Source organism: Canis lupus, chromosome 35 (assembly GCF_011100685.1).
Source record: "Canis lupus familiaris isolate Mischka breed German Shepherd chromosome 35, alternate assembly UU_Cfam_GSD_1.0, whole genome shotgun sequence".
Lineage (NCBI taxonomy): Eukaryota > Metazoa > Chordata > Mammalia > Carnivora > Canidae > Canis > Canis lupus.
The window spans coordinates 5,560,935-5,574,674 of record NC_049256.1 but is presented as its reverse complement, the minus strand read 5'-3'; the positions used below and the strand labels follow the sequence as shown (position 1 = coordinate 5,574,674).

General features: G+C 45.9%; 1 protein-coding gene and 1 long non-coding RNA gene across 15 annotated transcripts in view; both read right to left on the bottom strand.

Annotated features, from left to right (window-relative positions):
- The window catches only part of PRPF4B (pre-mRNA processing factor 4B), a 37,154-nt gene extending 30,339 nt beyond the window's left edge, over window positions 1–6,815 (bottom strand). For 10 of the 12 annotated variants that reach the window (XR_005384226.1, XR_005384227.1, XR_005384228.1 and 7 more), the window contains exon 1: window positions 6,606–6,814. Coding sequence is in view for 2 of the 12 variants with exons in the window: in XM_038584052.1 (XP_038439980.1) it covers window positions 6,606–6,742 (137 nt within the window). In the remaining 10 variants the exon portion in view is untranslated. Of the gene's footprint in view, window positions 1–6,605 lie in introns of all 12 variants that reach the window. The other 2 variants (XR_005384235.1, XM_038584053.1) reach the window with 1 other exon arrangement.
- Window positions 6,816–9,281: 2,466 nt separating this feature from the next.
- LOC106557518 lies at window positions 9,282–10,347 on the bottom strand. 3 transcript variants are annotated; one of them, XR_005384223.1, is made up of 3 exons: window positions 10,022–10,347; window positions 9,595–9,806; window positions 9,282–9,439 (listed from the first exon to the last, which is right to left on the bottom strand). It is a non-coding gene; the product is annotated as an uncharacterized LOC106557518 (long non-coding RNA). The 3 variants fall into 3 exon arrangements; XR_005384224.1 differs by having other exon boundaries at window positions 10,084–10,347; XR_005384222.1 differs by having other exon boundaries at window positions 10,099–10,347.
- Window positions 10,348–13,740: the final 3,393 nt, after the last annotated feature.

Below are 13,740 nucleotides of genomic sequence, written 5' to 3'. Positions count from 1 at the left end.
ATAATAAAAGTAATTACATCAGAGGGGTAGCTTTTGCTTAAATGTTTGGGCTATGCTGAAATAGTTTATGATTCTAAATTATTTGGCTAAATCCTTACTGTTTATTAATCCCAGGTTAAAGGCTACAACAGCATTATTTAACCCTCTCCTTTAAAATCACTCCATACTAAATCATCACATTCCAGAATATGGGACGAACTCCACAGATTTTAAATCATCTGGATGCAGACTATCACACTATTATTGGAGGAAGATATGGATTATTTTGTCAATGTCCTTCAAATTATGTACTCCTGTACTTTTAGTAAATTTATTATTTGTTCTTATTTTAAGAATTAAGGAATTCATTTTTTCCCCCCAAGAGTAAGCAGGGTAGAGGTGGGTGAGGAGGAGCAGAAGGAGAGGGAGAGAGAAAAATCTTAAGTAGGTTCCACACTCAGCATGGAGCCGGATGCAGGGCTCAATCTCTTGATCCTGAGATCATAACCTGAGCTGAAATCAAGTGTCAGATGCTTAACTGACAAGAGCCACACAAGGGCCCCAGAATCAATTTCTTCTAATATATATATACATATACATATATGTGTGTGTGTGTGTGTGTGTATATATATATATATATGAAATATATAATCACTATACCACTTAAGGCATTAAGAAAGGTAGCAGGAAAACAAAGATGTACAAGACCAGTATCTACCACCTTCAAGGAAATTACAGTCCAGTGGAAAAGAAAGTCACATGAAACACTGGAAGAATGCAATGATAAAGACCCAAATAAGGGCATTACGGAACACTGAAGATCACCTAGAATCATTCAGAAAATGGTCAAGGAGATCAAAGAAAAACCCAAGCTATTTGTTAGGAAGGGACTCTGAAAGGAGAGAAGGAATGTTTATTGAGAAGGTATGTAGATTATAAAGACTAATACTGTCCTAGAGAATGAGTAAGAAATTAACCCGAAGGGAAAAGAATACTTTACCTAGGAAATAAAGGTGACAAAGGCACAGTTATAAATAGCACACTATAAGCAGATCGGTGTTGCCAGGGATTAAACTTCTGAAGAAACTGGTCTAATGGTTACGATCTCAAATAGACCTAATCCAGGAGATAAAAAGATATTAAACAAGATTCTGGAAGTCAGTAGTTGAGACAGACTTTGAGGCTCACTGGGATCAGAGGCCCAGGATTAGGTTGCTGGATAGGTGGTCTATAAGGATACTGCCATTAGGCAGGAACTGGAAGAGAGGGGTGACACACCCGAGGTACACTTGCAAAGTTGTTAGTTGACAACAATGAGGGGTGTGGAGAACATGAAGAACACACAACTACTACCACAAGGCAAGAGCTTTGGTACTGTGGACTGTGAGAAAGAAGTACTTAAGAAAGCTGCAGAGAAGGCTGTATCTTCTGGTTCAGAGATTTTGGCTTGGACCGACTTCTCTCTAATGGGATACAAAGAAGACAATAATCTTTGTCTTCTTTGTATCCAATAATCCAATAATCTGGATCATCAAATTTTCTCAAAGAGCTAGAAAAAGTGTGATATCTTTATGTGAAAAAAAAAAAAAAAAAACCTCAATATGGTTCTATTATTGAGGGGAGAAGGTGAAATCACAGATTTAAGAAGATACAAAGACCTTTTTAAAAAAAATTTTATTTGAGAGAGAGGGAGAACACGAGCAGGGGAAAGGGCAGAAGGGGGGAGAGAGAGGATCCTTAAGCAGCTGTGCGTAACACGGAGACCAAAATGGGGCTCATTCCAGGACCCTGAGATCCCGACCTGAGCTAAAACTAAGAGTCAGACGTTTAACTGAATGAACCATCCAGGGGTCCTGATACAAAACATTTTCAGTTCTTTATACAGTTCTTTATACAGTTATATCGTCATATAGGTAACCACATCCCTTCCCTTGGCATCATCTCCCATCGCACGACCTAAAAAAGTGGTGGTATGTATCTTTTTTCCTGAAACTTAACTTACGGGGGAAAAGTATGAGAAAAACTAAATGAAGCTAATTCGATATATGGAGAACCTGTTTAAAGGCTGAAAATGATTTTCAGGTATATAAAACCTCAGTGGCCAAAGTACACAATTCTAGTCAATAAGCTAAAGGTTAAACTACCTAAAGATCCTCTAATGTGTCTTCAGGAACCAGTCTCCAGAGCCAGACTGCATGGATTCAAATCCTGGGTCCAATACCTACTACTTATGTGGCCTTAGGCAAATTTTAAGATCTGTCTGGTCTGCAGGCACTTCATCTACAAAATGGAGAAAACAGCACCAACTTCAAAGCAAGCTGTGAGGACTGCATGGGTTAACGCGTCATTAAGGCTCATAACAGTGCCAAGCAGAAACTAAGCGCCCCCAAAGTAAGAGATTATTCTTCCTCAGAGACTGGATAAGTAAATTTACTTGCCATGACACCATGGAGCCGTCAGGGCGGATACTAGAACGTTACTTTAAGCAATATGGTCAAAGAGCAAGGATTAAGTCAAGCTACATTGTTCAAATGCTGTTTCCAACATAACACACCTAGCGTCAGTTTAGGCAAGTTACTCCTCCGGGCCTCAGTTTTCTCAACTGTACATATTAGGGAAATAATAGTATTGATAAATCAGAGGCTTGTTGTAGCGGTAAGTTCATGTATAAAATGCTACCAAAGTATTAAAGAAACACCGTATATAGGATAGAGAAGACGAAGTTTCAAGGAAGTTTTAAGGGTCTTCTTGCCTTTGGTCAAACACACATCAAGTTACTGAGAAGGCTAGTATTCCATTACTTGGAAGATACTTTTAAATGTCAGACCATCTCATTACTCTGTGTGAAACTTGATTATTACTTCCTATCATATTCAGAGTAAAAACCAAATTGTTCACAAGGCCCCACACTATCTGCCCAACCTCCCCTACTACTTTCCTCCCACACTCACTGTGCTTCAGCCACACCACTTTCCCTAACAATAGGTAAATTCCTACCGCAGGGCCTTGATAACTCATACTTGCTGTTTCTCCACCTGCAATGCTTTCCCCACACATACGCATTGCTGTTCCTTTGCCTAGCCTCAGGTCTGTGCTCAAATTACTTTCTCAATTTTTTCCCCACCGATTCCTTTTAATAATAATCCTCACCCTACCACACACGTATCCCCTTTCTCTGCTTATTTTTTCCTCTGAAGTAACTGCCACCACCTAATTCTTGTCTCTCCCTGTAACATACGCCCTACTAGAGACGAATCTTAATCTATTTAGTTCACTGCTCAATCCCTAAGGTCTAGTAAACTATCTAACCTATAGTAAGCAGGTACTCAGTAAGCAATCTGTTATGTCAATGAAATGATTTGTACTGGCTAACACATAAAAATTGTATTCATTAGACTATACGGCTGGGCTTATACTGGCTATCCTACACTCATCTCTTGTCAGGAAATATTTTGCTTTTGCTCAGTTATATCTCCAATGCCTCACACTGAATATAAGTATCTGGTGAATGCAACATCCCCAAATGATTTAACTATCTCCCTCCCCAAGAAAAGTCTATTCTTTGAATCCTTTCTAATGCTTCCTACAATTTACAAGTCTTTAAGGCGTTGCAAATCAAAATCCTTAAGAGTTTACCAACAGAAGTAATTTTCTTCAGAAGCAAATCTAGCTTCTAAAACTTCTGAGAATCCAAAGCTACATCATGGTGCCCAGTGCCACTCAAGAGTTATTTCCATGAGCGTCTCTAGTTTCTAATGTAACTTAATCGAAGAAATAAGGACTACATTACTGATGTAGACACTGTAAGGACTTAGGGCCTATTAGTTTAATCTTAATAATTTTAGACTTCTTTTACACTAGTGTTAGCTCACCCGCCTCAATGCAAATTCCATAGGAAATACCAATTGAAGTCAGCAATCAGGAAAACCTGAACTCAATGAGTCAAAGGCATATAACAAGCTTGTGCTAAGGCAGCTAATTTAGGTTCATCAACAACTTTCTTCTAAAATTTTAGGAAGAGGTACCCTTATTAAGAAACTTGATAGTCTTCTTGCATAGCTCCTATTTATAATAAATACAGGTATTTAAGTTCCATATACGTAAACTTACATTTTAGCAGTTACATTTTGCAGTTTAACACTTGCAATTTACACATTCAGCAGGTCTACGTTTAAACTAACGTGGTCTACAACAGGTTTGTTATAAAACAGGACTTACTGAGAATTGAGCAGTATCCTTCAAATCACATTATTTGGAAACGAAGCTGATCTGAAGTGAAGACTATATGTAAGTGTTAACACTATTTCTATCACTTATTTTGTTAAATGTAACAGTCATCCTTCAATGGTCTCTGGGCATCTGGCACAATGAAACAACTTTAAAGACTAATTACCAACCACTAACGTTATTTTAACTTCTCTTTGAATTTTTTTAAAAAAAGATACTCTTAATGACATCTTATTTGGGAGGCATTCAATTTATGCTTTGGAAACAGAGAATGGTGAGCAAAGTGAATGCCATTACTTCTTTACAAAGAAAGTAATTAAACTCGTTTCTCTGACAACTTCAACTACTTTAATGCAGAATTAATGTAGATGTAAAAATAAGAATGGATCTGAAGGATCCAGTCTTAAAATGAACTCCTCCACCCCTCCTTTTCCAAATCGGGTGTGGAAAATTAAGCTTCAAAGAATTAGAACTGTCACATCAAAAAGATGGACCTTTCTGGAACACTGTAAGTCAATAAAAAGGATTTCAAACCATAAAGGCTATGTTTAAAAGGAGCCACAATGGGGGATCCCTGGGTGGCGCAGCGGTCTGGCACCTGCCTTTGGCCCAGGGCGCGATCCTGGAGACCCGGGATCGAGTCCCACGTCGGGGCTCCCGGTGCATGGAGCCTGCTTCTCCCTCTGCCTGTGTCTCTGCCTCTCTCTCTCTGTGTGACTATCATAGATAAAAAAAAAAAAGGGAGCCACAATGTACAGTGGGTGACTTACACAGTACCATAGTTAGGAGCAAGGCTCCTGTATTAAGACTACCTGGGTTTAAATCCTGGGCCTGCCACTTAGCGTGACCTTGGGCAAGTTAACTTAATTTCTCTATGCTTCAGTTTAATCATTTGTAAAATACAGGAAATAACAGTATCTACCTCCAGAGGGTCGTTATAAGGATAAGATATTTGCTCAGTGCTCTGAACAGTACCTGGTACTTGCTAAGTGCAAATAAGCAAATGCAGATAAAAATTTAAATGTTTAAAACCATCAAGAGGCTGAGTTAAGAGGATGGACAAAAGTAAAAGCCATTAAAAAGCTAAGTAAGTGTTCGTTATGAAGTCTCGTATTTGAATATGCATGTAAAACGACAAAAGCGCTCCTGAAAAATGAATCTAAACTGTACCTGAAATCAAATAAACGGACACGAGGCTACAGAACTTTGAAGAGACTGCTAGAAATAACAGCTGCACGACATTTGTACCGCACTGGCAGAGGCACAGAAGCCGTGCCACTCTGTCAACTCGATGAGAAACAAAAAGAGGTGAAGTCTAGTAGAAACTTCACAATCCGTCTGCTCTCTTCTAAGTCAAGTTGGGAAGAAACAGGGCCGCCTCCAAAAACCATTAATGAAAAGACTCAGCGTGATTCTCTGAGTAAAGCAAACGATTAAGGAGTCCAGAACTGAATGCACAGCAGTGAAATGCCGGGGAGCCCGTGGCAACAATTTCTCCTCTCCGTCCCCTAGTTGCTGGGAGACCATAGCCACCTCTTATCCTAAAACGAATTTAAAAGACAAACAGGTAATGCTAATTAATGCACAAAAACAGTCGCGGCGTGAACGGTCTTGGAATCCACTCTCTCTTCCGGGGGTTCTTGCGTGAGCCTTCCCAACCCGAACCGGAACGTAGAATAACTGCTCTCGAGCAAAGAATTAAGACTCTGCGGCATTATGCGAGTGACGGGCTCAACTTGGCCCGCAAAGATTCTCGCGTTAGCTTTGATCACAGACCTAGAGCGCTGGCGGCTTGGAAGCAGCTGGGACCTGTTCCCCTCGGGCTCCCAAAGAAGCCCTGCAACCCGAGGCCAAAAAACGTCAGGCCTCAAAAACCAAGAACTTGATCCCGGTCCGCCTCAAGTTTGCAAGTTGGCCCGTCGGCTGCCAAGGGGCGGAGGGGGGACGGAAGCCCCACGGGGCAAGGCTGGCCCCGGCTCCCCAGCTGCCCTTCTCCTCCCTGCAGCCAGGACGAGCACAGGGCCCCGCGCGCACAGCCTCGGGGCTCGCTCTCTGCAGCCGCCGCCGCCTGCAGCCCGGGAGCTCCGCTCGGCCCCGGGGGGGAGGGGGGGGCACGAAGGCGCGACCGCACAGTGGCGGCAGCCGCCTGGCGCCCGGGACCTGTAGAGGCCGCTCGCGCGTACGCCTCCCGGGGCAACGACGCGCGGCAGGCCGCGGCCGCCTCCGAGCCAACAGCCGCGGCCTCCGGGGCCCGCCCGCCCCACCGCGTACCGCGCGGGGAAACGCAAACTTTGCTTCTCGCCGCGAGGCCTCAACTTTCCCGCCCGCCCGCGCAGGTCCGCGCCGCTTCCCGCCCGGCGGCCCCGGCCTGCCGCCCCGCGCGCCCGCAGACTACTTACTCTGGCTGTTCCCGCAGCGACAGGGTCTCCGCGGCGGCCATCTTGAACTTCCTGACTCCTCGGCGGCGGCGGCGGCGGCTTCCCGGGCGGCGGAGGCTGGCGGAGGTGGAGGAAGAGGGAGCGGCGCCGTCGCGCATGTGCTAACCGCGGAGGGGACCGTGGAGCTCGGAGTCCGCTCTAAGAATCCGGATGGAGAAGTGCATCCGGGGACAGGGCGCACGAGCGCCGTGACGCAACTTCCGGGGCGGGGCCTGGGGCGAGGGGGCGTGGCGCGGGCGAGGGGCGTGGCTGCGCGCGGAGGGCCCCGCGGCACCTGCTAAGGGTTTAGGGGCGAGTGCCCCAGGTCTCCCCCGCGGCCCGGTGTCGGCGCCGGGAGGGGCGGCGGGAGGGGCGGGCTCGGGGCTCCGAGAACGGCCTTCGTCGTGCGGCCAAGTTGAGCGAATTCTCAAACCAGGGCAAACGGGGTGATCTCGCTCCTGGCACGCAGCGCGTGGGACGCTTCGTAAATGCCTTTTTACCGGCTGGTGGCAGGAAAAAGGAGAGAGAAAAATCCTTTTTAATGAAGGGGCATCAAGGAAAAGCCTGCGGCGAGACGTTTTGAGAATACTGCGAAGTTAGGACTGAGTCTACGACGCAAATGTTTTTTTAGACTGGGATTATGATGGATACATTTATTTGAAACTTTTCTATTTCCTTTCAGCCTTTGCTTAATTTAAAGGTAACCGATTCAGGAGTCGTTAGGTTTGCTGGTTCGGTGATATGTTTCGTCCCAAACACTACGTGATTTTCTTTTTCTATAATAATGAATTCTATGGTAATGGGGCCAAATATTTTTCTGAGAAAAGTTTTTGACTTTTACCACCACGCAGGTTTCTATATTCGTTTTCTTTCTCTCAAAAATACCTTTCTTTATTCTGTGGAACCCGAAATCAGGGTGACGATCGTTTTCCTTCCAGAAATCAGTTGAGTTTGGTTTAACCATAGAAATCTGACATCAACTGGGGGGGGCACTTGATGGGATGAGCACTGGGTATTATGCTATATGTTGGCAAACTGAACTCCAATAAAAGAAAGAAAGAAAAGAAAGAAGAGAGAAAGAAAAGAAAGAAGAAAGAAAAGAGAAAAAAAGAAAGAAGAGAGAAAGAAAAGAGAAAGAAAAAAGAAAAGAAAGAAAAAAGAAAAGAAAAGAAAAGAAAAGAAAAGAAAAAGGAGAGAGAAAGAAAGAAAGATCTGATAGCAGGGGAAAAAAAATCTGACCTCAGAATATCTGGGCTTGTTATACATGCATCTTGGCTTTCCGAGGCAAAGATTTGCAAATATTCTTACAGAATGAGTCTGCCATTGGCTTTATCCTAAACGTTTACAATGTGAAGCACTTTTCCTTCGTGGACTCTGTTAATACAGAGCACTAATCCTTGGATAATTACGGATTTTTGTAGATTCCCTCTCCTTCCCAACTCTGCTGCAGCACTTCTTCATGCGGTCCTTAATTATATTGTTTTCTTGGTGAAGGCTTTTTCTTTCTTCTTAACAATGAGATTCAGATATAATAAACTGGAAGACTTTTCTCATGGGATAAAGTTTTCAGAAATATGTTAAGGAAGGCTTATATCTTCAACCATGTCTCTGTTTAAGAGCTAATGGTGTGGGACGCCTGGGTGGCTCGGCAGTTGGGCACCTGCCTTTGGCTCAGGGCCTGATCCTGGAGACACAGGATTGAGTCCTGCGTCGGGCTCCCTGCATGGAGCCTGCTTCTCCCTCTGCCTGGGTCTCTGCCTCTCTCTCTGTGTGACTCTCATGAATAAACAAATAAAATCTTAAAAAAAAAAAAACAAAAACTAATGGTGTATTGGTTGGGACTTCAGAGTTCTGATTGTTTTCTGCCTTGGGATTTTCATCCCTATGTATCTTTTCAAAAATAGTATGAATTGAGTCATATTTATGGTTTATTATATTCTCTGCCCCACCCACCAAGAAGGCAAGACCATGTGTCATTGCATCCAGACTGGCTAAAGTGTCATTAAAATAACAAATTATTTAGGGGGATCCCTGGGTGGCTCAGCGGTTGACCACCTGCCTTCCGCCCAGGGCGTGACCCCGGGGTCCCGGGATTGAGTCCCTCATCGGGTTCCCTGCATGGAGCCTGCTTCTCCCTCTGCCTGTGTCTCTGCCTCTCTCTCTCTGTCTCATGAATGAATAAATAAAACCTTAGAAAAAAAACAAATTACTTAAAAATAAACTTTAAGATTAAAATGGACAAACACCGGAGCGCCCGGGTGGCTCATTGGTTGAGCGTCTGCCTTTAGCTCAGGGCGTGACCCCAGGGTCCCAGGATCGAGTCCCATGTCAGGCTCCCTGCATGGAGCCTGCTTCTCCCTCTCCCTGTGTCTCTGCCTCTCTCTCTCCGTCTCATGAATAAATAAATAAAATCTTAAAAAAAATAACATTATTTAAAAATAAATTTTAAGATTAAAATGGACAAACACTGGAGCGCCCAGGTGGCTCATTGGTTGAGTGTCTGCCTTCAGCTCACGGCGTGACCCCAGTGTCCCAGGATCGAGTCCCATGTCAGGCTCCCCTGCTTCTCCCTCTGCCTCTCTCTCTCTCTTTGTGTCTCTCATGAGTAAATAAAATAAAAAAATAAAATAAAATGGACAAACACAGACATAGTGTAGGTATGTGCAAACCCGTAGCATTTATTCTTGGAAATAAGAGCAAAACTGCAAGAGATCTCCTCTTGGATATAAAGTCTTGGAAATAAGAGCAAACCTGCAAGAGATCTCCTCTTGGATATAAAGAAGAATATCCGTTAAGGCGAAGGAAGTCTGGCACACCTGGCAACAGCAGGTAAAAGGTAACATACTTAGGAGGACTCAGTTCCGACGGACGTGCCAAGCCCGGGTACGGGAGGAAACCTAACCCCCACGCCTGCGCGCGTTCCCACCCTGCTGCTTCCCCCAGGATCGTCGTTTGTCTAGACTCTACTTACAGAGCAGCCCCCTGCACAGCTCGTGGATGCTTAAACGGGTTTTGAGTCCAAGATCCTGGAAAGAGCTCCGGATGGGCATCCACACGCATCTTGGTTTCCCGGGTCCAAAGGCTGTAGTCTCTTCCTTACCACTGAGGACTGGAGAGCTTACAGGCAAGTCTCAGCTTCCTCTACCATAGTGTTACCTCCTTTGTCCCCTCTGCTCTAGGATTCTAAAAAAAAAAAAAAAAAAAAAAAAATTAAAGATTTTTGTTTATTCATCAGCGACACAGAGAGACAGAGACACAGGCAGAGGGAGAAGCAGGCTCCCTGCAGGGATCCCAGGACCCCGGGGTCACGCCTGGGCCCAAGGCTGGCGCTAACCACTGAGCCACCCGGTGGAGGGGGGGCGGGGCCCGATTCTGAACAATTTAGCTGAATCCTTTACGCGTTTCCGACCAGTTGGTGTCCCTTGCACGGTTCCCGCCCCACCGGCCGCGCCAGGCGGACCTGTCGGGGATTCACCCAAAACTGTCGGTAGTTTTTTCTTTTTTTTTTTTTTTTTTGCAAGAGCGGGGTTTGGTTTGGGCGGCGTTGAACGAGGGCAAGCACCGCTGACCGCCGGATAGTCCGGCGGACGTTCACTCCGGGACCCACGGAAGCCCCAGTTCGGCCTCGTAGCTCTCCGCACCCGAGCCCGGCCGGGCCCGCCAGGCGCCCCCGCACTCCCCGCCGGAAGGCCCCGGAGGCTCGGCCCCCGCGAGCATGCGCGTCCCGGCCCACCGCACCGCCGTCCGCCCGCGCGCCCAGGGCGGCGTGTGCCTGCGTGCGTGCGTCCGTGCGTGCGTGCGTGCGTGCGTGGAAGGGGTGGGCGTGCCCCAGGCTCCCCGCTGTCCCCGCCCTGTGGCGGCGCAGCCCGGCTCGGAGCCGCTGTTCTCCGCCCCGCCAGCCTCGCGGCTCCGGCCGCCTTCCCAGCCCAGCGGTTCTCCGGGCGCGGCGCCGGCCCCCGCGAGCGAGTAGGGCCGCGGTCGGGGCCGGGGCCGGGGCCGGGGGGGTGGGCGGCGGCTGGTCCTCGTGGCCGCCCGAGGCCGGAGCCAGAAGACGCGGACGCGCCCGCGGCGGAGAGCCTGGGACCGCGGCGCCTGCAGCCCCGCCGCCGGGACACCGCGGCCGGTCCGGGCCCGAAGGCGGGCGGCGGGGGCGGCGGGCGTCTTCGACCTCCTCTCGTCTCCCTCTTCCTCTCCTCTTCCTCCTTCTCTCCTCTTCTTCCTTTCCTCTTCCTCTGCTCTTCCTCTCCACTTCCTCTCCCTTTACTCTTCCTCTCTTCCTCATCTCTTCCTTCTCCTCTCCTCTTCCTCTCCACTTCTGTCCTCTTCCTCTCCTCTCCCTCTTCTCTTCCCCTGCTCTCCCTCTTCCTCTCCTCTTCCTCATCCCTTCTTCCTCCTCCTCCTCTCCTCTTCTTCCTTTCCTCTTCCTCTGCTCTTCCTCTCCTCTTATCTTCCTCTTCCTCTCCACTTCCTCTCCTCTTCCTCTGCTCTTCCTCTCTTCCTTATCTCTTCCTTCTCCTCTTCCTCTCCTTTCTCTTACCTCTGCTTTGAGGGGAGATCTTCCTCTTCCTTCCACTGGAACTTTCTTTTCTAAGGAAGAGGCTTCCTTTCTCTTTCCCTCTTTTATGCGATAATGATGTCTCTCCTGTTTCTTTTGCTTTCTGTTCCACTCTCTCTTCTTTCCTCTCCTTCCTTCTCTTTCTCTTCTTTCCTCTCTTTCCTTTTTCTCTTTTCTTTCCTCTTTCTTTTTCTTTCCCTCTTTCCCTCCTTCCTTCTTTCATCTTTACTTCCTTTTAAGTGTTACTACTTCCGTGCAAGATCCACACTCCAGGGACAGTTGGAAAGTGCTTTTGAATTACGTTCCTCCGGTGGAAAAGACAGTTACATCTGGGCCATGGAAGCTACCGGGTCTCAATCCAATAAGCTCTTAATTGGCTAATTTTAACGAAGTTTTTGCAGACAAGAGTATTGTGAAATCCATGGAGAGTTCTCAGGGGTCAGAAGAATGTAGATCGCCTTTTAGATGAAACTCAGGTTCTTTTTTTTTTTTTTTTTTTAATTTTAATTTTTTTTTAATTTATTTATGATAGTCACAGAGAGAGAGAGAGAGGCAGAGACATAGGCAGAGGGAGAAGCAGGCTCCATGCACCAGGAGCCCGATGTGGGATTCGATCCCGGGTCTCCAGGATCGCGCCCTGGGCCAAAGGCCCGCGCCAAACCGCTGCGCCACCCAGGGATCCCGAAACTCAGGTTCTTTATGCAGTTTAGATCTGGACCCCGAATCCATAGCTGGGAAGACCCTGGAGGCTGAATTTTCTATTACGGGACAAAAGGTTTTTGCTTTAGTTCCACGAGATTTAGTTTTTTTTGTTGTTGTTGTTGTTTCGGAAACAGAGTTCTGATGCATTCATGAAAATCTGCAACATATAAAAAGCAAAACAAAACCACGCAGAATTCTATTGTCCAAGCTGAACCAGCATTCACTTATTGGCTTTTGACCTATTTTCATATGAAATATTCAGTTTTCTTATGCTTACAAGTAGGATGGGACGGTTGGCTTTTTCACGTAACACATGCATCTACTTTACATGATCCTAGTTTCAAGAAACACTTAGAACTATGTGATGTCCATTTTTTATCGTTCGTGGATATCTATGTCTTTTGCACCATTGCATAGGACTGTCATGAAGCGATGTTTAGTGTTCAGAACATGACCGTTCAAGGGGGTAGACCTGGGCTTCACCAGTCGGCCACTTCAAGCAACTTAACCTCTCCGAACCTCATTTTAACTTCAGTAACACGAGAGTAATAGTTGCATCACAAAGGGTTGTGATAGGGGATCCCTGGGTGGCTCGGAGGTTTAGTGCCTGCCTTTGACCCAGGGCACAGTCCTGGAATCCCAGGATCGAGTCCGGTGTTGGACTCCCGGCATGGAGTCTGCTTCTCCCTCCTCCTGTCTCTTTCTCTATGTCTATCATAAATAAGTAAATAAATTAAAAAAAAAAAGGGTTGTGATAAGAATTAATTGAAATGGTGGATCACATATTAGCGAATACTAGCTATTTCTACATGTAAAGTTTTTTTTATATATATTTATTTATTCACGAGAGACGGAGAGAGGCAGGCTCCCTGCAGGGAGCCCAGTGCGGAACTCGATTCCAGGACGCCGGGATCACACCCTGAGCCAAAGGCAGATGCTCAACCTCTGAGCCATCCAGGCATCCCTCTACATGTAAAGTTTTTTTCATTTTTTAAAATTTCTTTTGTTCTTTTTTTTTTTTTTTTGTAACATGCGTGGTTTATTTCCAGATTTTGTATATGGCTAAATGCTATCACCACGCTGGGTGTAAGGGGTTTTATACACAGCCTTTTATACATTTCACTACATAAGTTAACCATAAAAACATAAATGTAGAAATACTTTTTTGCAATGAAAAATTGTATTTGTCTATAATTTACCTATAATTACGATTCACATGTTATAGTAGGGCCTATTCTTTCTCATTTTTTGTACATCATATGTTATTTTTAGGAATTGCATTATAAACAAAGGGCTCAGTGTGGAGAGAGAGCAGTGGTTAAGGAATAGGAAAAAAGCTGGAAAGGGAGGTAGTAGAATTTAGATTTCATTTCAAATTTACAGAATAAGTTCAGGGTTGAGGAATGACCTGATTTAATTTGTTTTGGAAGGTCCACTTGGCTGCTGTATGGAGATAGATAGCAGGGCACCAGGAAAGGAAAGATGGAATCCAGTCAGGAGTGTCAGGAGTGTAATTCCGTAATCCTGGTGAGTGATGGTGGTAGTTTCAACCAGGGGGGAAATGGAAAAACTGGCTGGATTCTGGATATATTTTTGAAAGGACCGGTTATAGAATTGATTGATTCATTGCATGGAGGGTGCAAGAGCCCATGACTTAAAGGTTTGTGGCCCGAGCAATTGGATGGATGCAGTTGCTGTTTACAAAGATAGAGACCGAAGGAGGAGCAGATCTTGGAGGGGGGGTGGGGAGAGGGAATGAAGAACTGTTTCAGTCAGATACGGCTTTGGAGTCTGTTGCTGTCTAATTGAAAGCGGGATCTTTTTTTCAAGATTTTATTTATTCATGAGAGACAGAGAGAG